At 28.3% G+C, this 27,240-nt stretch overlaps 8 protein-coding genes across 12 annotated transcripts; 5 read left to right on the forward strand and 3 right to left on the reverse strand.

Annotated features, from left to right (window-relative positions):
- Positions 1-41: 41 nt before the first annotated feature.
- LOC126848608 (zinc finger protein ZFP2-like) lies at positions 42-5,120 on the reverse strand. Its single transcript, XM_050589610.1, has 12 exons — positions 4,498-5,120; positions 3,287-3,509; positions 3,044-3,205; positions 2,763-2,957; positions 2,361-2,689; positions 2,037-2,278; positions 1,718-1,898; positions 1,390-1,627; positions 1,152-1,292; positions 882-998; positions 510-656; positions 42-436 (listed from the first exon to the last, which is right to left on the reverse strand). The coding sequence occupies exons 2-12, from the start codon at positions 3,500-3,502 to the stop codon at positions 203-205; spliced, it is 2,202 nt and encodes a 733-aa protein (XP_050445567.1). The 5' UTR covers positions 3,503-3,509; positions 4,498-5,120; the 3' UTR covers positions 42-202.
- On the forward strand, positions 4,869-8,711 carry LOC126848612 (glycerol kinase-like). Of its 2 annotated transcripts, XM_050589621.1 has the most exons (11): positions 4,869-5,010; positions 5,502-5,762; positions 6,146-6,404; positions 6,477-6,694; positions 6,776-6,988; positions 7,186-7,296; positions 7,378-7,628; positions 7,707-7,912; positions 8,055-8,192; positions 8,295-8,372; positions 8,441-8,711. In XM_050589621.1, the coding sequence occupies exons 2-11, from the start codon at positions 5,682-5,684 to the stop codon at positions 8,536-8,538; spliced, it is 1,653 nt and encodes a 550-aa protein (XP_050445578.1). In that variant the 5' UTR covers positions 4,869-5,010; positions 5,502-5,681; the 3' UTR covers positions 8,539-8,711. The 2 variants fall into 2 exon arrangements, 1 of the variants encoding a protein (XP_050445578.1); XR_007687288.1 differs by lacking the exons at positions 4,869-5,010; positions 8,441-8,711 and having other exon boundaries at positions 5,390-5,762; positions 8,059-8,192; positions 8,295-8,309.
- Positions 8,712-8,734: 23 nt separating this feature from the next.
- On the reverse strand, positions 8,735-11,332 carry LOC126848617 (testis-specific serine/threonine-protein kinase 4-like). Its single transcript, XM_050589629.1, has 7 exons — positions 11,322-11,332; positions 10,571-10,765; positions 10,281-10,450; positions 9,952-10,101; positions 9,547-9,820; positions 9,005-9,181; positions 8,735-8,936 (listed from the first exon to the last, which is right to left on the reverse strand). Exons 2-7 carry the CDS (start codon positions 10,739-10,741, stop codon positions 8,796-8,798), a joined length of 1,083 nt encoding a protein of 360 aa, XP_050445586.1. The 5' UTR covers positions 10,742-10,765; positions 11,322-11,332; the 3' UTR covers positions 8,735-8,795.
- A 415-nt stretch (positions 11,333-11,747) lies between these two features.
- Positions 11,748-13,707, forward strand: LOC126849278 (uncharacterized). The gene is made up of 4 exons (XM_050590962.1): positions 11,748-12,011; positions 12,244-12,401; positions 12,818-13,065; positions 13,632-13,707. The coding sequence occupies exons 1-4, from the start codon at positions 11,933-11,935 to the stop codon at positions 13,705-13,707; spliced, it is 561 nt and encodes a 186-aa protein (XP_050446919.1). The 5' UTR covers positions 11,748-11,932.
- A 2,187-nt stretch (positions 13,708-15,894) lies between these two features.
- On the forward strand, positions 15,895-18,385 carry LOC126848672 (E3 ubiquitin-protein ligase MARCHF2-like). Of its 3 annotated transcripts, none has more exons than XM_050589727.1 (5): positions 15,895-16,031; positions 16,101-16,342; positions 16,556-16,716; positions 17,232-17,476; positions 18,000-18,385. In XM_050589727.1, the coding sequence occupies exons 2-5, from the start codon at positions 16,261-16,263 to the stop codon at positions 18,091-18,093; spliced, it is 582 nt and encodes a 193-aa protein (XP_050445684.1). In that variant the 5' UTR covers positions 15,895-16,031; positions 16,101-16,260; the 3' UTR covers positions 18,094-18,385. The 3 variants fall into 3 exon arrangements, with proteins under 3 accessions (XP_050445684.1, XP_050445683.1, XP_050445685.1); XM_050589726.1 differs by having other exon boundaries at positions 15,904-16,031; positions 16,109-16,342; XM_050589728.1 differs by having other exon boundaries at positions 15,904-16,031; positions 16,215-16,342.
- A 729-nt stretch (positions 18,386-19,114) lies between these two features.
- On the forward strand, positions 19,115-20,404 carry LOC126848673 (RNA-binding protein 8A). Its single transcript, XM_050589729.1, has 4 exons — positions 19,115-19,343; positions 19,681-19,827; positions 19,903-20,164; positions 20,264-20,404. Exons 1-4 carry the CDS (start codon positions 19,283-19,285, stop codon positions 20,292-20,294), a joined length of 501 nt encoding a protein of 166 aa, XP_050445686.1. The 5' UTR covers positions 19,115-19,282; the 3' UTR covers positions 20,295-20,404.
- Positions 20,405-20,785: 381 nt separating this feature from the next.
- On the reverse strand, positions 20,786-23,361 carry LOC126848668 (26S proteasome regulatory subunit 6A-B). Its single transcript, XM_050589719.1, has 3 exons — positions 23,208-23,361; positions 21,309-22,442; positions 20,786-21,003 (listed from the first exon to the last, which is right to left on the reverse strand). The coding sequence occupies exons 1-3, from the start codon at positions 23,247-23,249 to the stop codon at positions 20,893-20,895; spliced, it is 1,287 nt and encodes a 428-aa protein (XP_050445676.1). The 5' UTR covers positions 23,250-23,361; the 3' UTR covers positions 20,786-20,892.
- Positions 23,362-23,502: 141 nt separating this feature from the next.
- Positions 23,503-27,182, forward strand: LOC126848659 (TBC domain-containing protein kinase-like protein). Of its 2 annotated transcripts, none has more exons than XM_050589698.1 (12): positions 23,503-23,943; positions 24,023-24,272; positions 24,357-24,585; positions 24,662-24,936; positions 25,065-25,211; positions 25,298-25,580; positions 25,652-25,829; positions 25,891-26,097; positions 26,166-26,425; positions 26,496-26,623; positions 26,701-26,863; positions 26,929-27,182. In XM_050589698.1, the coding sequence occupies exons 1-12, from the start codon at positions 23,739-23,741 to the stop codon at positions 27,034-27,036; spliced, it is 2,433 nt and encodes an 810-aa protein (XP_050445655.1). In that variant the 5' UTR covers positions 23,503-23,738; the 3' UTR covers positions 27,037-27,182. The 2 variants fall into 2 exon arrangements, with proteins under 2 accessions (XP_050445655.1, XP_050445656.1); XM_050589699.1 differs by having other exon boundaries at positions 26,936-27,122.
- Positions 27,183-27,240: the final 58 nt, after the last annotated feature.

Genomic DNA, 27,240 nt, shown 5'->3' on the forward strand with positions numbered 1-27,240 from the left:
ACATAAGGATTTTATAATAAGACTCAGCAATTAAGACAGCATTTGAATATAATAAATAATTAATTTAATAATTAATTTAATCACCAAACCTATAGATACTAAGAAAACCTATAAATACAATAAAATTTCGTTTTTCTAATCAGAATATTTATCCTTTTTGCTCCAATCAATTATGCAGGATATATTGACAGTGTTGAAAAATTCAAGTATTTTGTACTAAGCTCAACCAACTTCTTCCCTCTCCATCTACAGATGAAGGAAATCTAATCTGTACTAATCGCACGTTTTTGTTCTCCTCTACTATCCCTTTATAATCTGTAGTGGCTGGTACAACTATCGTCTCACCTTCATCATTCTCATTATAAGCGTATACTGTTTCCACTTGTTCCACAGCTTCAGTTTTGCATTCTATATCGTCACTCTCCACGAAATTCATCTATGAGAGAAAACACGGCATTTAATGCGATAAATAGATATCATTGCGAGCTTTTGAAATATTGTTAGTTTACCTGATTCTCAACAACAAGATCCACTTCGCCGTTTACGGTTTCTTCCGCAGGTATATTCAATACAACATCCTCTTCGTTATAAATTTGATCTCCTTCTTGCTGTATAATTACGTGATCTTTCAATTCAGTCACGTACAATTCGTTTAACTATATGTAAACAAACAAATATAGCATCGCGCATAGTAAAATTCTGTATATTAGAATATACATTCTACACTACTACACAATAAAATAGCTATATGAATTATTATTTTATTATTTAATTTTAATATTTAATTTTAATAGTTTATTATTTAAAATCTGTTTACATTTTCTATTTGTGAATATTGTAACATCATTGACATGATATATATCTGTACAAAAAAAATTTACCTGTTCAGTTTCAGTTTCTTCCATTAATACTTCACCATTATTAGGAATTGTTATTACTTGATCATCTTCTGTTGTCAGTCGTGGTTGATTTACTACTATGGTATCATTTAAGTGTCCCTAGATAATGGGTAATATTCAATACATCAAATAATGTTACTATTGATAATCTAATATACATTTCAATATATGGTAATGAAATTATAGTATATATATGTGTAAAATAAATATATAATAAATAAAAATAGATATTTTGTAATTATATTACATTACCTGAGTTTGCATGTGGGCATAAAGCAATGGTTTTCTCATAAATCCCATTCCACACACCAAACATTCATATGGTTTTTTATCACTATGAATAAATCTATGCGCATTTCTGTTATCCCTACTATTAAAAGCTTTACCACATACCTGAAAAAATACATTTATATTGAACATTCAGAATGTAAGAATGAAAGTAATTGAATGAAAAAAGATATCGTTTTAACAATTATTCTAAAGGATGTACCTCGCATAGATATGGTTTCTCGCCTGTATGTATGCGCCTGTGTTTCTTAAAGTGCTCAGGATAGACGAACGTAGCAGTACATACGTCGCATTTGTACGGTCTTTCACCAGTGTGGGCCGCTTTTATATGGTAATCTAACAATCTTCTTCTTTTGAAACCTTTTTGACATTTATCGCATTTATAACGTTTATCGTTATAATGCGTTGCTCGCTTGTGGGATTGTAGATTCGATCTTTGACTGAACACAAGAATAACAATCTTAACTAGTTTTTAAATAATTAATATAACTATAGAGAACTGTATTAAACTCATTTTGTTGAATACTCACCTAAATGTTGCTCCGCAGAACTCGCACTGATATGGTTTCTCACCTGTATGGGTTCGCTCATGGTCACGTATTTCTGCTTTACGTGCAAACGCTTTGCCACATATTCTACATATGTAGGGTTTATATCCAGTATGTACTATGTTGTGTACTTCCAAATTGTGAGGTGAGCCAAAAGCCTTGCCTTTAATTTTGAAACAAAAATATTAATGTGTGAATAAGAAAATGTTTAAATAAAAGATAACTGTGATTGTTGATATATAAAAGACATTAATTCATCGAAAATAATAAACTTTCATCATATGAAATGTATCAATCTTACCGCATTGATGACATACATGTTCCTTTATGCCATTATGCGTTCGTTCATGTTGATTCAAATTTTGCTGGTTCAAAAATGTTTTATTGCATTGAGTGCACTCAAATGGACGAGGTCGTACTTCGTGTGTTTTTATGTGTGCTTTATATGTGTATTTGGATGTAAAATCTTTATTACATATCTCGCAAACATATGGACGTACACCCGTGTGTGTATTCATATGTTCTTCCAATAGATTCTTTGAACTGAAGCAGAGATAATGATTTTATTTAACATTTCATTTATATTCTATTTTACTTTATTTTCTTTATGTGGTATATATTATACCTGTATCTCTTTCCACACATATCACAGGGCCATGACTTCACTTGTGGATAATGTATCCTTTTATGAATTCGGAATAATCGTAAATTGCTAAATATTCTATTACATATTTCACACTGAAAATCCCCTTCCTCTTTTGCAACATGATCATCTAGATGTAAGGAAAGTTCGTTTCTTTTTCTGAAATCCTGCCCACATACATCGCAAATATATAAACGAGTGTCATGTACATCTTTCATATGCGCTATGATAGTTTTAGCATCTGCTGTAACTTTTTCCTTTTCATCAGTACATAACAAGCAACTATACGAAGAGTCATCTCTAAGTACAATCTGAAAAAGATATATATCAATATGCACCATAATTTTAGACCTACTGTAAAAAAATTAATTGTTTTGTACATACTTGTTCCTGAATAGTTTCTATTTTCATATTAACTTTGTTCTTTTTCAATTTCTTTTTATAATTTTGTATTGTGACTGGTTCATTTGAATCGTTTAGTTCCTCAACTTCCAATGAAATTTCTTCTGAATTTACAAGAAATTCTTCTTCTGCCATATTGTCTGGTATACAATCCTTATCAGAGAGAGTTTGAACATCCTACGAACATCATTAATACAATTATAGAATATTACATAGTAATTGATTGATTTTTATCAAGTTTTTTTATGTTTTATGTTTTTCACCTCTGTTTCACCAGTATTTTGACTTTCCGTATTGTCTATGTAATCATGATCATTATATTCTTCTTCATTATGAAATATATTAGACAATTTTTTTACTGTCCTTTTATAATTGTGAAGTAATTCAAGCTTGATTTCTGTTAATCTAGTTTCAAGTTCATCCACCTATATAAATCATAAAAAAATTATAATAAAATTTTTCAACAAATTAATTGTATTGACAAAACTATAGATGCAATGTTTTACCTCAGTGAATAATTTAAAACATTTTTTACAAATGACAAGGGAATGAACAGACTCCTCATTAATATCTGTTTCTAAAACAGTTGCTATAATGTCAGCAAGTGGCTTCTCTGATGTAGTAGAATCATTAAAGATGCGAACACTATTTCTAGTGGATACTCCAACTTTACTATTGCACACTAAGCAATGTGTACAATCCTTATCAGAATCAGCTGTCATTCTTCCGCTATAATTTATAATTTATCTCTTGTTAGTAATACTAGATTTAAATGTATAACTTGGAGATTTTATTATATCATTTTTTTAAATGTGAAACTTTCAAGTACAAAAAAAAAATAATATTTCATGTGAATTTAATAAAATTATTTAGAAAGTCTGATTGTTTAATAATAAATCTACATTGTTTAAAATCTATTTGTAGCGATATTTTTTGTAATCGCTTATATTTTTATATAAGATGGGAGTTTTATTATAAATTCAACATGCGTAAACGAAAGTTTTTAATATTTAAGATTGTAATTCATCTCAATATTTATAATTACAAATCGCCAATTGTGTTAAATATCAATCATAAATATTTATAATTGTCAGTTAATCATGTTGGAATGTCAAGAGAATCATAATGCTCGTCCTTGGCGTGCATTGGCGTGTCGTGCAAGACGTCGACGTCGATGCATGTGTATATCTAATCTGTACCGCGACTCTAACGCTAAATATGGCTATACGATTTCCTTCAACTGGCGTGTTTACACTTGACGTGTCGAGTGTCGAGCGATGCACGAGTCCCAGAATCTCGAACAATTACATTTAGCGCTAGACGAGACGCTGTAGAGTTTGTTGGCATGCTTGAATAATCGCGAGAAGGCATGTGATCGACAGCGTTATTTGATTTGGCACTAAACTTGGATGTTTCATCTGCCATAACGTTTACGTCGAATATGATTTTCGCCAAGGATATTTAGCGCGAGAGAAGAGATGCAGAGAGAGAGAGAGAGAGAGAGAGAGAGAGAGAAAGAAAGAGAAAGCTAAATATTCGACAGCCACGTTTATACATATCGCCAAATGTAACGTCGTCCCAAAGCACGCAACATGCATCACGTAAATGCCGCGTGCCGCGTCGTGTGTCGCGGTGCCGCGAAACGCACGGGCGAGACGCACACAGAGCGAGAGGCACATATAACGATAACAAGACGCAAAAAGTTGCCAGCACTGACTTGAAATTTTCGTTCCACGGATGCGGACGATTGGCAGCGAGTGAGAAACAGCGAAGCAGTCCTGGCGACAGCGTTCAAGCCTGTACGACACTCGGAGCTCTCCCGGTTCGAAAATGGCGACGTACAGTGGGACTTGGAAGGCCGCTAGCCGTTATTCTATGGCCGCGCGTTTTTACTCTCCGGCAGCTGCCGCAGCAGAAAGGATCCGGAATCTTACATATGTCGCGTCAAAGGTTGCAACGCGTGTTGCGCGCCCTCTGCCGGAAACGCGTCGCTGAAGGAACGCCATGTTTCTGCTCGATTGTACGCAGCGGCAACGCATTGAATGGAATATCAAGAACATGCTAATAATAATATCTCACGCAACAGTAACGAAGCGGACAGTTGAAAGTATCTTTTTCGTTAAAATACAAGGACTATAGGAAAGAAAGAAGTAGACACAAAGAAAAGTCGATTCATTCTTTTCGTATTAAGAGTAAAGACGTTTCATATCTTTTATAAATTGCTCTGATGGTAATTACTATGTTTAATATGCATAATTTTAGATCCGTTCTTTGATTTTAACATTAAATTTATATTTTCTGAAATAAAATGTATAATTAAAAGAAACAGGAAAGATAAAAAATACACAACAGGGATAGATTTGAATAGATTTAATGATAATTCTTAGTTTATTCAAACAGTTGAATGAAAATAAGTCGGATTTCTGATATCTATACTGTTTTTGCTATCAAAATAGGTTATTCTAGATACGTTTAATAAAAATATTAATATAAAGAAAGATATTCTTGTAACCTTTTATTTTTGCTATAACCTACAACTTACACATTATCTACACATATAACCTTCCTCTAAAATATAGATATTTTATTCTACGCGAGTTGTTCATTGATTTTGGGTTAATTCGTATCATTTGAATCCAAATAAATTGTCCGAAGTTATCTAGTTGCACATTGATTAAAACTTTATTTGACATCACATTCTTCTTATATATTGTATTTCAGAAAGCAACACGTGTTATTAAATAATTTTAGTTCCAAATTATTGGCGCGATCAAAAATAAGCTGTAACTTTGGATGTCATCATATGAAGTAACAAAGTACGACCAGTATATATTCGTGTGAAATCTCGTGTAACAATCGTTGTGGTATAATATCAATCGAGGTATAATTACCTTTGCTCAAATGAACAAAAATGATTCGATGAGCAGATACGGGCCTCTCGTCGGCGCGATTGACGAGGGCACGAGCAGTGCTAGATTTCTGGTACGAGAAATTTTTCTATATGCCAATAAATTACAATGATAAGCACACATGAGTTTACGAAATCTCTCATAATCTCGGAATTTCCCCTCGTGATATTGAAATCGATATCACAAGCCATTTTTATAATGAAAATAAGTTAAAATTATCTTAATGCTAAAGTTTGAAATAACAATAGTAATGTTTTATCTAGATTATAATTTAATGATATAGGATTATAAGTAAACTCTTTATGTTTGCTTATGTAATGAATTTTTTCGTTATTAATTTTTAATATTAATACATCTTAATATAAAATTGTAAATATAATATATATATACATATATATATATATATATATATATATATATATATATATACATTTTTTCTTCTATACAATAATACAGGTTTTTGCAGCGAATACAGCAGAAATCTTAACATATCATCAAATCTCAATAACACAAATATTACCAAAAGAAGGATGGGTTGAACACGATGCTTTAGAAATATTAGAAGCAGTTAGGGAATGCCTTAAACAAACTGTACAAAATTTAAGACAATTAACGATAGATCCAGCTGATATAGTTGCAATTGGTATAACAAACCAGAGAGAAACTACAGTTGTATGGGATTCTGTCACAGGAGAGCCATTTTACAATGCCATAGGTAAAGTCGCATTATTATAAATATTATACAGATATTTTCTGTTGCAATAATTTATCAATCTTGACAATACAGTATGGATGGATATGAGAACCACATTCATTGTGGATGACTTATTAAAGGGTATACGTAATAGAGATAACAATTACTTGAAGCCACTTTGTGGCTTGCCAATTAGCCCCTACTTTAGTGCATTAAAGTTGAAATGGTTGTTGGAAAATGTACCTCAGGTTCAAGAAGCACTGATTGCGAAACGTCTTATGTTTGGCACCATTGATACCTGGTTAATTTGGGTTTGTTTTATAGAAAGAATTATAATATAAATATCTTATATTAATATATTATATTTATTTTTGAATGATGTTTGTAATTAGAATTTGACTGGTGGTGCTAATGGTGGTGTTCATTGTACTGATGTTACAAATGCTTCGAGAACAATGTTAATGAATATTGTGACTCTGCAGTGGGATCCCACTCTACTATCTTTTTTCAAAATACCTATGGAGATTTTACCTGAAATACGAAGTTCCTCTGAGATTTATGGTTATATACACGATGAATTGCTACAGGGTGTTCCTATATCTGGGGTAATTTACTATTTAATTATTTGTGATGTAAAATATTAAATACTGCAATCTCAAATAAAGATTTCAATGATTACAATAATAGTATTTTAGAATAAAATCTTGTTCTAAAATATTACATTTTATTTTATTCTAAAATATTAAATGTGAAATGTGTGCTAAAAAAGATTTAATTCTAAAATGAAATTTTTTTATTCTAGTGCTTAGGTGATCAACAATCAGCTTTAGTAGGTCAAATGTGTCTACAACAAGGACAAGCAAAATGTACTTATGGCACTGGTTGTTTTCTTCTTTATAATACTGGCACAGCTGTAAGAAATATTTTATTGCATTGTTACAATATTACAAAAATTTTTTAATTTGGTTGAATAAAATTGCATTGGACATTTCAGATTGTGGATTCAGCTCATGGTTTATTAACAACAGTTGCTTATCAATTAGGACCACATGCTTCTCCAATATATGCTCTTGAAGGATCTGTTGCTGTCGCAGGTGCTGTTATACAATGGCTGAAAGATAATCTTGGAATACTGACTAATATAAAAGACTGTGAAACTATTGAAATGCCAATGGACAATCGCATTGTTTTTGTACCAGCATTTTCTGGGCTATATGCTCCATATTGGAGACAAGATGCACGAAGGTTTATCAGTTTTAACAATATAGAAGCATTTCATTGAGCTTTAAAGCACAACATCTAAGTTTTTATAAATTGTTTCAGTGTCATATGTGGTATCACTGAAGATACTACTAGCGTACATATTATAAAAGCAGCTCTGCAGGCAGTATGCTTTCAGACGAGAGACGTTTTGGAAGCTATGAAAGAAGACACTGGCATGGTGTTGTCAAAACTGTTGGTAGATGGTGCAATGACCACTAATGATTTATTAATGCAAATGCAAGCCGATATCAGCGGAATTCCAATAGGTAAGTAGGACATTGGAACAAATAATTCATATATATATATATATATATATATATATATATATATATATATATATGAGTTATGTAAAAAAATAACAATTTATAACAAGAAGTTCATAAACAAGTGTATGTGCAATTTCATAAGTTAGGCCACTGATGTGTGAAACTACTGCACTCGGCGTCGCAATTGCCGCAGGAAGCGCGGAAGGAATACGCAAATGGGACATAAAAATTGATGCTGCCGTTCCCAGTGATACTTTCTTGCCGTCGATAACTGAAAATGGTGATTACTATACAAAAATAATTTTTTTTTATTACTAACAATAATTTTTAAATTATTAAAATTTTTTAATAGAGATTAATTGAATGTATATATTTGTTTTAGAACGTGATGTTTTATATTCTCAGTGGAAAATGGGTGTTGAGAGGAGTTTAGGTTGGGAGTTACTTCCAGAAACAGATAGTAAGCAATGAATATTAGCAATAATTATTGTTATAAATGATTTTTGATAGCAAATATTTCTATTACAGATGATACAAAAGATATACATAGAGCAACTGCATTCGGCGTATTTATAATTACCTCCATAATAGTGCTTATGGTTGCTAAGTACAAATCTAATTTATAATGATTCATATATGTAGTATTGTGTACTACATATTCCATTTAAGCAAGACATATTCAGTGCAACTGAAATTATTATTTAAGCGTGACATATTACTTTATATCCATGTAAACGTAATATTTATTATTGATTTTAAAAAAGATCGGAAATAAAAAGTGCCAGACCAGCGTAAAAATGTCATCAAATAAACATTCTTAGTCTGTTTTAATGGTATTAATGGTTTCTTTACAATATTACAGTGAATTTTACAGTTTCACATTTTAAATCGGTCTTTTCGCGTTATCTTTGACAGTAGCGTCTTCAGGTTTCTCATTTTTTTGAAAGATTGCTGGAGTAATTGATACTATATGTTCATCGAATACTTTGGATTCCTTAGTTGGTGATACTGTAGGTATTATTCCCTGTGATAATATATAAATACGATCACAATCCATGGGACTTACATATAGTTTTATCAACTAATTCTTACAATGAATCTGCCACTAATCGACGTTTGGGCGACGACGGATATCTCTAGCCAGGTATCATTTCTTATATTGTTAATGCGCAATCGTGCCGATTGAGGTACTAGTATACGGCTAATGAGAGACCGGCATGATTCGGATACTTTAGGAAGTTTAGGGAACGCCACTCTGTTTTGTACTTGCTAAAAAAAGAAGGACTACATTTACAAAGAGAGATAAACATGTGAAATACATGATAATTTATAAATAATTTAGATAAGAAATGGTAACAAATTATATCTTTTAATTTCTGTTACATAGATTTATTATTTCTGCTTATATTCTATATTAATTAATTTATTCTATTTAAATTTTTATATTCTATATTTATGATTTTATTTATTTTATTTAAATTTTATTTGTAATGTGATTAGGTTAAAAACATTATGATAATTTCTGTACGAAAATGCATTACACACATTTATATAACAAAAGAAATATACACGAAAAAGCTGGGATCGACCTGGTGTACATTGAGTATACCCGGTCCTGGCATATACCTGGGTACCTTTAGTAGTTGCGCGTGATTCGAATCATCGAATGGCAGTCGACCGTACACCATAGTATAAAGTACCACTCCCATAGACCATATATCGGAGAGTTGAGGCTGGTATGGGATACCTCGTAGAATTTCGGGTGATGCGTAAGCATAGCTGCCACAGTAGGTTGTACTGAGGATCCACTCACCATTCTTCGGTTTCATTTGACCTCGCGCGAATCCAAAATCCGACAATTTAATATTGAAATAATGATCCATAAGCAGATTCTCACATTTTATGTCTCTATGAAGATTTCGAGAAAAAAAAAAAATTATCGTTAAACCAGGGATATATTTTAACACCAGGACATATTCCCGCCACAAGCTTAAACGTTATTTTTTTTTACTAATTTTATTTATTTTTTACTTTCTTACCTATGTACTATGCCATGTTCATGACAATAATCAATAGCTTCCAAGAGTTGCCGAAACCATTTGCGACTACGCAGCTCATCGATGTAAATATCGCGACGTATTACGTCGAGCAAACTGCCATTCTGTGCATATTCCATGATAATGTACACCCTACAAAAAAGCAGAACGACATTAAAAGAAATGGACAAAAATTCACAATTCGATTTCACATAATAAATCATAAGTCTCCCGTAAATCGCTTTTAATGTAACTATTCTCGTTCAGAGATCACTTTACAAATATTATACGAAGATTAATTGATAATGAAATAACGGATACACAAAACTAACCGATGAGTGGTTTCTATAGCTTGCAAAAAACGAATAAGATTCGGATGTTTTAATCCTTTAACCACTTCGATTTCACGAGGTAGGAATTTCGTAAGATGATCTTCGGGCGCTTGAAATTTCGAAACTATCTTCACCGCCACTTGACAATCATGCCGATTGGATTTTGCGATCTAACAATAAATAAAAATATTTAAAATTAAAAAGAAATTTAATACAATAAGAAAACAGATCCAGAAAAAGAAATTTAATATTTAGAAAAAAGGAAATGAAATAGACTTGGAATATATTACCTTGACTGTGGCATACGATCCAGCCCCTATAGTCTTCCCGAGAATATAACCATGCGACTCGAGAACCGTCAATTTCTTATCCGATTTCTCGTCATCCTTTTTGTCGTCTGTCGATTTCATGCCGAGCACTCGTTCATTTGATGTACACTTTATTACTGGTATCATCGCCATTTCCGGCGAAGATAAGGTTTTTGACTGCAAAAAAAGAAAAGATGATTAGAATAATTATAAATTAATAAAAAAATATATATATATATTTTATATCTAATATTATTTATTTTTTTTTTTGTAAAAACTAATCTATAATTTATTAAAATTTATTGTAATAAGTGTAGAATATAAACCTCGATAATTCCTTCATATTACTTCAAATAAATTTCTATTTAAGGAATGATTTATTTTACTTGTATTGGACGAATGCATGTTTTTATTTCTTGAAATGACAGATTTAATTTGATTTTAATATATGAACAAAGATTTTGAATTTTTAATGTGTTTGGAAAGACAAATAGCATGTAACAACTGAAATGTGAGAAGTTTCGGCGATCGAAATTATAAATCGATAAAGGTATCTTCGATTGATATATTCGATACATTCGAAATGAAATGGATAAAGACGAATATTAAATAGATGCCGACATCGAATCATCAACTTATACGGAATATTATTAAGGAAATCACTATAATGTGTTGATGACGTGTTTTATTAATTATTTTTATTAATTATATCTAAAAATCCATAGACAATTACATTTGCTTGACTTGGCTTGAACTGACGAATTTATATTTTCAATGTTATATCTGTTAAAATCTGTTAATGTTTTCAAAACAAATCTCTTAAATATTAATAATAGATTTTTATTAATAATAGTTATTTATTAATAATAGCTATTTTAAACTTTCATATATATATATATATATATATATATATATATATATATATATATATTACATATATTTTGAAGAACAAGTCCTTGTATATAATGATTAAAGTGTAAGTAAGTGTATATTTTGCTTCTACGGCTCTTTTAATTTTGTATATATTTTGAAAATAAATATTTAATAAAAAAAAGTTCAATATACATAAAAATAAAAGTTTCTAGAATCTTAAGATTCTATCTCTAGGTTTTAAGTATTTTAACCAGCTGTTTTTATTAGAAAGGTAAATGTAAATAAATCAAAACACACGTACACAGTATTAAAGATAGCAGTCATCAAATTAGTGTACAACATATTAGTGACGACGCACAAAGTAAAATTTCTAAAACTTTGCGTTGATATATTGACTCTGCATTATTGCAACAAAAATTTATAGTTATATAACGAACTTTATTACTCAATAAATTAATAATAGAATTAAAAATGAAAGAAGGTAAACTGATCAATATATCGGACCAAGAAGAGATATCAATTATGACTTCATGCTGGTATTGCAACGAGGGTATGCAGTTTTTTTTCACAAAATAATTTTAATGATAAAAATTGTCTTTATAAAGATAGTTGTGGAATAAAATTTTCGAATCAAATTTTTGAAATCTGTGTTATGTATACACACATAATCTATTCACTAAAAAATTTGCATCTATAATATTACTAACACAAACTACTATTACTAAAATATGTACCATTACTTAAAAAACAATTATACATCATATATATAAATCTATTTATAGATGGAAATAAAGGAAAGCTCATATCTCCATGTAAATGTACAAATCAACTCATACACCTCCACTGTCTAAAAATATCCGCAAATATTTGGAACGTACTTTACTGTCAATTTTGTCAAACTCAATATTCATTAGAAATAAAGCATAAATCATTATTAGAGGTAAGTCATAAAAAATCTAATAACCGTACAAAGTTTGCAGAAAATAAGTGTAGAAAAAAATAGAAAATTTTTCTATTTTAAAATAGATTATTTTGCAACTAAAAATCATATTTTCACAAAAAAAGAGCAGATATAAAAAACGAACTAGTTGTTAAAGTCAAAGTTAAAGTAATTAGACATATATGCCAAAATAATAAAACTTGGTAACAAAGCTTACATATTGTATATGATTAATTTATAATTTATTACAACAATTCAATAAACAAATTAGAGTATATTAAAGAAGAAATAAAAATATAATTTAAACAATAATTTAAAATTTTTGCGTGTTTGATTTTAGTTATAATAATATTGTTAGAAAAATCATTATTTTTTTTATTAAATGTACGTATATGATACTAGTATTATTATAACAGTGTTACAGAGGCAGTAGTACATTGTTTCAGATGCTTCGAGAAGTTTGTGCTCCTCTTTTCAAAATACTAATTTTGATATTCTACTATTTATTTTTCGTTAGCATAATCGTTTATGTGATCATATCATATGATTATGTGATGAAGGATTACAATATCTTTATCGTTATTTTTATAATCATAATGTATTTATACGGTTTATTTTTCTTCATTTATGCGACAGTGCCCATTATGATTAACTGGAGTGACAGGTATATTCAATTAATTAACTATTCGAACTTTTTAGATAAAGTTTGTAGAGATAATAACTCGTAAATCTAATTTTAATATGACAAATTATTTATCAATTATATATCAAATTTTAGAGTTAATTTTTTCTTAGTAAAATAATTAAAATCAATCATAGATGATTCAGATTGTAAATAATTGCAAATACGGAATTCTCAAAAAAAGAAATTTCATGTAAAATAATATTATATTTCTCTTAACTAATTGTAAATTTACTTTTAATATAATTTATCATTATTATTATGTATAATTAAAAATTATAAAGATATACAATGACTATTTTGGTATTTTTACTAACAATAAAACAAATCCATCAAATCCAAATTGATGGATAAAAGAATTCTAATAATGATCAAAATTTTTGAGGTACATTTTGTAAGCTGTCACAATAAATAAAACAATTTTATTAATTAAACGACAAGAATTCTAATTATAATTGTAAACATACTAAAATATATATTTAATAAGAATATATATAATAAATATAATAAAATAAATGATTTGCTTTATTTTTTTTATTTATTTACAGAATACGTAAAATTTATTATAAAAGCACTCAAGAAATTATATTAATGAAACAACATCCAAATGTTCAAATAATTTAAATGTAAATAAAAATTTATTATTCTGTATATTTGTAGACTATAATATAGAGTTATTAACAAGATATAAAAAAATCGCTTTTATAAGATAGTTTATATTTTTGACGATACTTTAAGAGACTTTAAGAATTCCCAGGTGATAAATACTGATCAAAAAATATTTCTGTATTTTTCATTGAATTTTTATATTTTTAAATACATGGACATCTCATGGATATCCATGTCAGATTAATCGTATGTTCTTCGGATGTTCAATGGACATGTGCTATGTGGTGTGTAGCACGTATATATACTGTATACATACTGCAAATTCAAATTATAAGATTTCTTTTTGTATATTAATAAAGAGATATTAATATTAATAAATATATAATATTATATAAAATATAATAATATAGCATATGTAGACAATATAATTATATAATTATATATATAGCTATATTATTATTAATATTATTAATATAGTATGAAAATATAGTTTATATATCATATTATAATATTAAATCTTCATCATAAATATGTTAATATTAATAAAGAAAAATTGTTTATTTTTGCATTTTGAAAAACAAAGATAATTTAAAAAATTTCTCTTTATGTATAAAAAGAATTTAAATTGCATCTTTTATATAATTTGTCAATATGTATATATATATATATGCATCTATATATCTGTAATGTATATCTATATGTATATGTATATCTATATAATTTTATTTACTTATAATTAATTAAATTTGTACTCTAAATAAAAATGATCTTTGAAAATACAACCGTGCGACTCGAGAATCTTTTTCGATTTCTCGTAATTCTTTTCGTCAATTTCATGCCGAACACTCGTTCATTTGCTGTATACTTTATTACTGATGATATCATCGCCATTTTCGGCGAAGATTTTTGCCTGCAACAAAGAAAAGATGATTAGAATAAATTACAAATTAATACAAATTTATTCTATAATACATATATTTTATATATAATATTATTTTTTATAAAAACTAATCTCTCATAATTTATTAGAATTTATTGTAATAGATTTAGGATATAAAATTCGATAATTTCTTCATATTACTTCAAATAAATTTCTACTTAAGAAACGATTTATTTTATCTATTAGACAAATGTATGTTTTTATTTCTTAAAATGACAGATTTAATTTGATTTTGATATATGTAAACAAATAAGATTTTGAATTTTTAAAATGCGTTTGGAAAGACAAATAATATGTAGCAACTAAAATGTAAGAAGTTTCGGCGAAATGAAATTATAAATCGATAAAGTTGATATTATATAGTATATTTGATATATTCGAAATGAAATAAATAAAGACGAATAATAAAAATAGATGTCGAGTCATTAACTTATACAAAATACTATTAAAGAAATCATGAATGCTAATCTATAATATGTTGATGACATTCTTATTTTTATTAATTATATCTAAAAATTCATAGATAATTACACTTACTTGACTCGAATTGATTTTAACATATATTTTCAACGTTACATATAATAATAATTATATACATAATTACTTTTTTTTAATAAAATAAACTTATATGCTAATATTATATAAATAATACATTTCTCATTTATCATACATTAATGATATAAAAAAATTACTATAAGGTAACATCGATACTCTTGTTTTTATAATATTTATAAATTGAATGAGTTTAAATTAGTGTAAATAATTAAACTGGACTATTTAACCTTAATATTATAAAAATCAGTTTTTATAATTTACTACAATTTTCTAATATATTATTTTTTAAAGTCAAATAAATTTAATTAATCTTCAATTTTTACTTAAACAATAAATCATGTACTTATTGCCTTAAATATACGCGTATTTTTCATTGATTATATAAAGTATACATAAAAAGTTTTAATTTTATTTTGATATTTGTTAATAGAGATTTTAAATATTTTGTGTGTATATAATGTACATGAATTTTATTAATAAATGTAAAAAATTTTATGACCAAATAAATAAATAAATATATATGTTTATTTATTTATTTATTCGATCATAAAATTTAATAATAATAAGTTTGCGCACTAAAATCCGCGCCTTGGCTTTTATTTGCTAGTTTTTCTTATTTAATTGTTAGTATTTTGAATCTATTGATGTTATTATATTATAGTATATATTTTGAAGGGTAAGCCCTTTTAAAGTGATTAAAGTGTGAGTAACTGTTTGTACGCTTTGCTTCAACGACGAATCTTTTAATTTTCTATATATTTTTAAAATAAGTACTTAACAAAAAAAGCTTAATACACATAAAAATAAAAAAAGTTTTTTAAATCTTAAGATTTGAAGATCTCAAGTAAGTATTTTAAGCCTCTGTTATTATCAGAAAGTAAATGTAAATAAATGTAAATAGATCAAAACACAGTATTATAGATAGCACTGTCAAATTAGTATACAACATATTAATAACGAAGCACAAAATAAAATTTATAAAACTTTGGGATTGGTATATTGATTATCGCAACAAAAATTTATATAGCCAAAAAAAGGAACTTTATTACTCACTAAATTAATAATAATTAAAAATGAGGGAATTTGAACTCGAAACATGGAATCTCTATCAAGAAGAAAGATCAATTGCAGCTTCATGCTGGCATTGCAACGAGGGTACGCAGTCTTTTTTACAATATAACTTGAATAATAAAAATTCTCTTTATAAAGATAGTTGTGAAATAAAATTTTAAAATCTGTGTTATATATACACATATAATCTATTCACTAAAAAGTTTGCACATATAATATTATTAAAAAATTATTATTACTAAAATACATACTATTACTTAACAAAAACAATTACATATGTAAGTCTGTTTATAATAGGTTGGAATAAAGGAAAGCTACTCATATCCCCGTGTAAATGTACGGATCAATTCATACACATTCATTGTCTAGAAATATCGGCAAATACTGAAAACGTAATTCACTGCCAATTTTGTAGTGCTCGATATCCATTAGAAATAAAGCAGAAGTCATTATTAGAGGTAAGTCATAAAAAATTTAATAATCGTACAAAATAGAAAATTTGTAGAAAATAGCAGAATAAGTGTAGAAAAAAATAAAAAATGTTTTCCATTTTAAAATAGATTATTTTTTAACTTAAGAAATATGTGGTTTTCACAAAAAAATAAGCAGATGTTAAAAAACAGAATAATCGTTAAAGTAAAAGTAACTATAAAGTAATAACACATATATGCCAAAGTAAGACTTAGTAATTGAATTTACATATCATATTATACGATTAGTTTATAATTTATAATTTATCATAACAATTCAATAAACAAATTAGAGCATAAAAATATAAATAAGAATATATTAAAGAAAAAATAAAAATATAATTTAAAAAATGTTTTAAAATTTTTCTGCTTTCAATTTTATAATTTTCTTAGAAAAAATAATGATTAATTTTTTCATTAAACATACATACATACATACATATTATATATATATATATATATATATATATATATATATATATATAATTCTAATATTATAACAGTGTTACAGAGACAGTACATTGCTTCAGCTGCTTCGAGAAGTTCGTGCTCCTCTTTTTATTGTATTATTTTTTATGTTCTCGTACTTGATTTTCATTGTCACATTCATTTATTATCTTTATGTGATCATATTATTTGATTATATGTGGCAACACAAAATCTTTATCTTTATGCATAACTTCTATTTATGGAGTTCCCTTTTCTACATTTATAACACAATGCCCTACGTAATTAAATTTAGTAACAGGTATATATGTTCAATTAATTATTTCAACTTTGTACATATAATTTTGTAGAGATAATAACTCGCGTAAATCTAACATTAATGACAAATCTGACAAATTTTAGAGTTGACTTTTTTTTCAGTAAAATAATTAAAGTCAACTATAAACGATCATAAATAGTATCCAAATTGTAAATAAATTGCGAGTACGCAATTCTTAACAAAATAAACTTCACGTAGAATAATCATATCCTTCTCAAGTAATTTTAAATTTACTTTTAATGTAATTGATTATTATTATTATTTGTTATTAAAAATTGATTATAAAAATATGTAATAACTTATTTTGATATTTTTATTAATAATAAGACAAATCCATCAAATCCAAATTGATAAAAGAATTTTTAGATTAAAGATAATTGTAAAAATATCTTACTAAAATATATATTTTAATAAAAATATATAACACAGCACATTATACATATAATATATGTAATAAATATAATAAAATAAATTATTTGTTTTACTTTTTTTGATCAATTTACAGAATACGTGAAATTTATCATCAATGGATTAAAAGTACTCAAGAATTTAAACTGATGGAACAATATCCAAATAATATTCAAGTAATTTCAGTGTAAATAAAATTAATTATTCTGTACATTTATAGGCTATGCTACAGGTATATTTATTTATGACGTTATTATAAACACGATATAGAAAAATCGCTTTTATAAGATATATTTTACATTTTTGACGATACATTAAGAATTCCCAATGAGAAATACCTATCGAAAAAAATGTATTTCTGTATTTTTCATTGGATTAGTTTTTTATATTTTTAATATCAATATAGCACATTATATACATACTGCAAATTCAAATTACAAGATTTCCTTTTGTATAAAGAAAAATAATAATAAATATTTAATAAAGGGAATAATAATAAATTTTTTAATAAATGGAATATATTGATATTAATAAATTATATATTATATAAATATATAATATTATATAAATATTATATAAAATATAATATATATAATATAAAAATATAATTTATACATTATATTATATTATATCATAATATTAAATCTTTTACCATGATGTTATAAATATGTTAACATTAATAAAGAAAAATTGCTTATTTTTGTATTTTGAAAAACAAAGATAATTTAAAAAATTTCTCTTTATGCATATAAACACAAAAAGAATTTAAATTTTATCTTTTATATAATTTGAATATATTTATGTAACTTTATATAATTTATATAATTTAAATATGTATTTTGCGTATCTTTTACTTTATAATTAACTAAACTCTAAATAAAGTAATAAAAAATTCGTTATGTTTCATAAAATTTGATGATGTAAAGCATGTTTATATTTAGATTTTTTGTTATTACAATAAATATAAACTTTCACTATATATACTATGTATATTATTTTATATAATGATATAAGAATATAATTATAACATTTTTAATATTTAATATTATATATATATATATATATATATATATATATATATATATATATATATTGTGTGTGTAATCATCGCTTACACACACACATACACGCACCATATACACAACATAATCTAGATGGCAGCACTAAATAAAGTATGTTTCATGGAAAACGCTGAGATGGCCGCTTTCTAAATTACTTATATTATCTATGCTCTTAGCGGCACTTTTGTAGAATTGTCGCTTCGTTGCTATTCTTCGGCTTCAGTGAGAATTCGTCATCTTAATCTCTACAATTTTTATTTGTAATCGAATAATAAAGCAAGATATAATACAGAAACACTTCCATATTATTTAAACAGCCATGGCGGATGTTTTGGACATTGATAACGCCGAGGAATTCGAAGTCGATGATGAAGGAGATCGTAAGTCTCGTTCCTTTTTGTGTTTTGCAAACATCAATTTCAATTCCTTAATTTTATAACCTCCAACTCTTCGATTTTTTCTGTATTTTACTATTATATATTTATACATTTTTTAATATTTTTATAAGTTAAATATTGTAATATTTCTCTCTCTTATCATAATATTTCCCTCACTGAATGTTAAATTAACATATAATTATTTAAAATTATGTTGATAGCAAATTTTCTCTCGATCTTAGCTGAATACATCACATAGCAAATATTCATATGAAGAAATGCTATAACAATATTTGAATTATAATATAATAAACTTTTAATTATTTTGACATACTTTCAGAGGGTATTGCTCGTCTTAAGGAGAAGGCAAAGAGAAGAAAAGGTAGAGGCCATGGTGCGGAATTAGTTTCGACAAGAGATGATGTTGGCCATTATGAGTCCATGAATATTGTTGAGGAAGACGATAATGAGCCTGGACCTCAAAGATGTAAGAATATTTTTTTTATAACTTTTTAAATCATGAAGCTGTTGCAATATACTCTTATTCTTTTCATATTTTTAGCTGTGGAAGGATGGATTTTATTTATAAATTCAGTGCATGAAGAAGCACAAGAGGATGATATTCAAGACAAATTTTCTGAATTTGGTCAAATTAAAAACTTGCATTTAAATTTGGATAGAAGAACAGGATTTCTGAAGGGTTATGCATTGGTGGAATATGAAACATTTAAGGAAGCACAAGCTGCAAAAGAGGCTTTGAATGGTACAGAGATCTTAGGTCAGGCTATTTCTGTTGATTGGTGTTTCGTAAAAGGACCCAAAAAGTAAGTAATACTATGTAACTCTTTCATGGTTCCTGAACTAATGTGGTATTTTAAGATAGTATATAAATTAATATTTGTTCGACTTATCTATTTTTACAGAATCAGAAAAAGAAGTCACAGGAGGCGATAAGCATCTTATGTAAAATATGTAATAAGCTTTAAAAAAACTTCATACAAACATTAATAAATAAAAAATAAATAAGAAATTCCTATACTATATATATATAATAAATATCATATCATATATAAAAAAGTTTCAAAATAAATTAAATTAATATTTCGTGAAAATATTTTACTACCATATTTCTTTCATCTCTTCTAAAAAGTTTTTATTTAGTTTCATATATTGTTAAATATTATGAATTCCTATAAAGTATATATAGAACAAGACATTTGAATGCTAAATAAATCATTAAAGCTTTATTTTTATAATGGTGTAGCATCATGTAATATTCAATAAAAATTTTAATTGATAAATTTGATTTCTCTAATCTATAGTGCAAAATAATATTTAAATAGTATATGTACTTTTTTGTACAAGTACACAAACATTGTAAAGTAAAAAATTATATGTTTGTGTGTGTGAACAATAATACGTGTACTTATTAAAAAATTTGGAAGTATTGAGATAAGATTTATTCTCCTCTTTCTCTCTCTCTCTCTCTCTACTATATTTATTATACAAAAGTTAGCTTAATAAATAAATGATGTGTGATAGAGCATAATAATTAAGCATAATAATTCAGATTTGCTTTCTTTTTTGCTTGGACTTCATTGATAGCTTCCATCAAATCTTCGTGAGTCACTTCTGTTGCATTGCGTCGTAATGCTATCATACCCTGTAAACAAATCACATTTTAATCATTTTGACGGGATGTGTAGAAAAACTCGAGTTTAATATAAGTCACAAATTGGACAAATTTAATGATTAATCAGATAGATCATAGATTATATTATTAACAATTACAAAATAATTAATTACTAATATTATATTTATAAAACTAATATTATATTTGCAGATATAAATGAAAAAAAAGATTTATTTAATTTTGAATTCTAAAGAATAAATTTTTTTATCACATTAGATAACTCATTGTATTGCCCCATTTACATTATTGCAGTGATTAGACTTAAAGAAACTTACTGCTTCTACGCAAACAGCTTTGCATTGTGCTCCATTAAAATCATCTGTTGATCTGGATAATTCCTCGAAATTCACATCAGGCGACATATTCATTTTGCGTGAATGAATTTGCATGATGCGTGCCCTGGCCTCCTCATTAGGATGTGGGAACTCGATTTTCCTATCCAAGCGTCCGGATCTCAACAACGCTGGATCTAAAATATCTACTCTATTCGTGGCGGCGATTACTTTGATGTCAGCAGTCGAACTAAAACCATCCAATTGATTCAATAGCTCCAACATAGTGCGCTGTACTTCTCTGTCACCTGCTTTCTCTGAATCGAAACGCTTTGTGCCGATAGCGTCTAGCTCATCAATGAATATTATTGCCGGTGCTTTCTCCTTGGCCAATGAGAACGCGTCTCTGACTAATTTCGCGCCATCACCAATAAACATCTGTACTAATTGCGGACCGGCAAGTTTCAAAAAGGTAGATTTTGTTTGGGCAGCACAGGCTCTAGCTAGCAAAGTCTTCCCAGTTCCAGGTGGGCCATAAAGGAGAACGCCTTTAGGCGGCTGTATTCCTAGATTTTCGAATTTCTCTTTATGCGTCATGGGCAATACAACGGCTTCAATTAACTCCTGAATTTGTTTATCCAGTCCACCAATATCAGAGTACTGTTCTGTAGGTCTTTCATCCACTTCCATGGCTTTGACTCTGGCATCGTATTCGGCTGGTAGAGTCTCCAGTACAAGGTAACTATCCTTGTTCACACCCACTAAATCACCTGGCTTCAACGATTCGGCGTCAACCAGACCGATCACAGGTAGAAAGTATGTCTGACGGGTCGACGTCTTTATAACTGCGCACTTGCCCTTTCTCTGCGCATCTAAATCAACCACTGCCCCATCTTCCTCCCCCATGTCCTGTGGGTCGACATCTAACAACTCGATGACGTTGGACACTAGGTATGGTAAGGTCTTGTTTACCTTGATCTTTTCTGTATTTTCCTTGATCTTATCATTCTGTGCCTGGAGTTCATGCGAAATCCGCATCACTTCACTCTTCATTATCTTGATTTCGTTATCCAGAAGTCGCGTACGTGATACGATTTCGTCCGTGGACATTCGCAGAACATCTTCGCCCAGTGTCTCCTATGAAATAAAGATCCATAATCCTCTTTACAGAATTCTTTTTTTTTAAAGTTGTTAAATTTTATATGTAATAGAAATATACTTTTATATACTTTATATATATTAGAAAATTAAAAAATAAAAACATAGTTATTTAGGCAACAATATTTTATATATTGTACTCAAGGGAAGCAAATATGTTTCTAAATATGCAATATTTACAACACAAATTTTCATTATTATATAAATATTATTAACATATTCAATCTTAATTTCCAAAAATTTATCTAGAAATGTTGGTGTACTTCCATGATTCATTATTTGAACTTAAATCAATGCAATATATTATTCAGATTATTCAAATTAAATTAAAATAATTTCATTTTTATTCTTTATAATTTTAGAAATATAATACGTTCTTTATAGTTTTAGAAATATAATGTATTAATACAATTTTGATAAAAGAAAACAAAAACATAATGTATTTTTTCTTGTAACATAATTTAAGTCTGTAGAAAAATTTAATAATTTATTGTCACTGTAATAAATCCTTATACTATAGTTTTATTGAAAAAGCATAAAAAAGAAGCAGAAAATAGAAAATGAAAATAATGTTAATCAATTCGCGTTAATTACTAGTAAATATAGCACGGTATCATATGTATATGTACGCTTAGATATGCTTGTCATTCAGTGCCATAACCTATATAAAACACAGTATTTACAGATACAATAACTAACTCTCTTTTAGAACTATTCTTTTAAAAAGAAAAAAAAAAGAATTACCTCGCCATCCTCCCAAATAGATTTATCTTCGAGCGTTGCCATTTGAAAACTCTTCAATCAATCTTTTCTAACTTAAACTCTTTCAGGGGATCCTAAAATGATAGCCGTGCCCCGGATTCCTCGGAATGTTAGTATAGTACATCTTAATACAATATAGATGACAGTATATGAATCGGGCTCAATGCTTGCCATTTACCATCTTATGATACACGATTTTCATTAGTATATATATATATATATATATATATATCATATGAAACTTGTCATTGTTATCATTCTCTGATATGATCTATATTTTCTATGATATATCAATTGGTGTCATTACTTGTCTATATGCATGAGTGACAGCTGTGAAATAATGTAAAAAGGAGGCGGATGACGGATCTTCCACTTTCCACCTTCCACTTTGAGAATGGCATAAAGGATGTATGAATCTCATTGTAATAAATATGAGTGACAGAAAATCTGAGCCAGAACAGTGGAATTGGCGCGAATAATTTGAGACTTTTATGGATAATTATACATACAAACATGTGCCCTGCACTTTTGGAAAACGAAAAACGATGCTTAGGGGGCATGACTTTTTTCGCTCAAAGTCATCCAGTGGAAGTATGTGGCAGCAATGGTCTGCCACTCACGCCAAATTCTATAACTATTTATGGGAAGTCACAGTTTTTAAAGACCATTTATCATCCGCATCTCTCCCCTTATCTCGATATTATTAGAAGCAAGCATGGTTAGTTTTAATATAATACAATTTTATAAATTTATTTGTGTACATACGATATATATAATTACTGTATATGTATTTGTAGAGAGAATAGTGGTTGTCGCAGAATACAGTGGAGATCCATTAAGCACTAAACATGATCTAAGTACAGAAGAGATTATCAAGATATCCTTTCAATGTCTTTTGGCATTAAAACATATGAATGAACTAGATCTGATACATAGACATTTAAGTCCAGATAATATTCTGATTAAGGAAAATGGCGATGTACAGCTATACAATTATGGATTATATTATATGACAGATGGTGGAAAGAATGTATCCTTTCCAATTGGGTATTTTAAAATATTCTTTTTTATCAATATAATTTAATAAATTTAAATGCTTGACAAAATTTCAAATAATATACTTTTTATTAGTTCTCCAAAGTATACGGCACCAGAAGTTTTTTTAAATCCTAGTCCAAGTGGTATTAAGGTAGATTCATGGTCGCTGGGAATGATTATAGCAGAACAGTTATTGGGACAATCTATTTGGTCTGGTGTGAAATTGTCTCAGTGTTTAAGGAAAGTTCTGAGCTTAATATTATGTGATACCAGTATATTTGAACGTCTTGCCAGAGAAAATAATTGTTTCCACACTTATGAAGTATGAATCCATTTTCTAATAGTACAGTTATAGTACAATTACAGTCTAATATTATATATTTCTTTATATTATGCAGAAGTTATCAAAAGAGTTAAAGGAATTTGTAGATTCGTGTCTACAAATTCATCCTGTTAAACGTAAAACTCCAGAAGAATTATTGGAATTATCCATATTCACAGAACATTTAATGAAAAATGCACGGGAGAAGGAAGAAAATCTTTATAAAAATGTTATTGTTAGGAAAATGGACGAGTTGTATTATTTATGGCAGTTGGCTGGTGGAGATATTACTGTAGATCTAAAAAAGCAGGGTCTCATTAGATCAAGACCACCTATTTTATCTATCCCGAAGTAATTATTAGATATATATTTGTTTAGATAATGAATATTTAGTATAGAATAGTATAGAATTTAGTACAGAATTATATAGTGAAACAGAGATTTAATAGGATTTTATGTAATATTGAACTTGTTTTTAGCTTGGTCATATTACTGGGCCAAATGTTTGGACAAAGGGATACTGCTAGTCTACTCGATGTAAGAATTGTAAAAGTTCCTATGGAGACTCTTCGTCAGCGTTTAGCTCATATTCCATACATAGCAAATTATCCCTGGTTGACAAATCAGTCAGTATATACATTTTCATTCAATCCTATACTTATTTCGATATTAGAATTATTATTAGAATTATTATAAATATATTATATTGCAGAATGCGGGTTCAGGCACAAGAAGATCTGACGAATGCCGCGTCCCAGTTGCCGTTAATTATAAGAGAACGTGACACAGAATATCAGTTTTATAGACTAATCCTATTTGACAGACTTTTACAGGTATATCCACTCACTCAAGAAGCAATTATCGAGGAAGCACACAAGGATATACCACCTCCAGTAAGGGGTGCAGTATGGGCGGCTTTGCTCGGTGTTACTGGCGATATAAAAAAACGTTATGATATGATCGATAAAGAGACAGCCACTCACACTGATCGACAGGTACGACCACTGTAAAATGTAAAAAAATTATATTCAGCATATATAAATGCATCTCATTGATAATCTGTCAGATAGAGGTGGATATACCGAGATGTCATCAATATAGCGAATTACTGTCGTCTGGTGCTGGACACGAACGATTGCAGAGATTATTAAAGGCGTGGGTCAGAAATAATCCGCATTATGTTTATTGGCAAGGGCTTGATTCGTTGACTGCGCCTTTTCTTTATCTAAATTTTAATAATGAAGGTATGATTATCCAATATGCGTAATTATGGCTCCTTAATTTATTGCGCCATTTATATTTTAGCCCGAGCATTCGCATGTCTTTCTGCTTTTATACCGAAATATCTTCACAAGTTCTTCTTAAAAGATAACTCGGCAGTGATACAGGAATATCTGGGCAAGTTTTCCCAAATCATTGCATTTCACGATCCTCAGTTAGCAAATCATCTAAAATCTATAAACTTTGTACCAGAACTCTTTGCGATACCGTGGTTCCTAACAATGTTTTCACGTAAGTTTCGCTGTTTACTATCCTTTTATGTTATCAATCATCGATGCTAAAGATTATTAATATTTTAGATGTATTTCCACTGCATAAGATATTACATCTGTGGGATAAATTATTGCTGGGCGACTCGTCATTTCCTCTTTTAGTTGGCTTAGCGATATTAAAGCAATTGAGAGACTCCTTATTAATGTCGGGTTTCAATGAGTGCATTCTCCTGTTCTCCGATTTGCCCGAGATTGATATAGAACTGTGCGTTAAAGATTCTATGACGATGTACCAAAACACACCTGCTAGCATCACATATAGAAAACACCAATATAATACAACAAAGGTATAATAATAATATCACCATATATTTATTTTAATTTTCTGCATATTATAAGACTCTGATTGATTTACAGAATGCAAACTGGGTTGAACCAGAAGTGGGAACTGAAAAAATGCCAAGAATAAACGTAGACGATTTTTTAAATCTTTACAACAATTCGCCCAGCAAAATTATAGCGGTCGATGTACGTAGCAATATACAGTGAGTATTTTTACGAACTAATAATAATTCTATTAATTAAAGATTTTTATTTTTCAAACTTTAATAATTTTTAACAGGTTTGAAAGAGGCGCTATTCTGGGCAGCATTAATATTCCATTTACGAGTGTGCAGTTGTCTCAAACTCAAATCGAGACACTCGGACCGCATGCAAAACCATTGATGGATAATAAAAATAGTGTTGTTGTAATTATTGGACCGCACGATCAAAATAACGCGCTGGTAAGTAATCATATACGAAGGAATTATGAAAAGAAATTTACTGCAACATATATTCTCTGCAACAGTTTGCAGATTTTCTAGTAAAGTGCAATGTCGTGGGAGTTTGCTCTCTGCAAGGCGGAATTAACGCATTACGATCCAAATCTCCAAACATCATAGTACCTGCACGCTAATTGAATTATATAATTACATTATTGTATATAAAATACTCAGATTTATTCCTCGATAAAATATAATTGATATTATATGCCCTGTAAAACATGTATGTATGTACAAGAGCTGTATACTTTTGTTATAAAACGATACTGTATATCGCGTAGTGATACATATATACGTCTTTCATATATATGCACATGTATATATATATATATGTGTGT

The sequence above is a fragment of the Cataglyphis hispanica genome, chromosome 4 (genome assembly GCF_021464435.1).
Source record: "Cataglyphis hispanica isolate Lineage 1 chromosome 4, ULB_Chis1_1.0, whole genome shotgun sequence".
NCBI lineage: Eukaryota > Metazoa > Arthropoda > Insecta > Hymenoptera > Formicidae > Cataglyphis > Cataglyphis hispanica.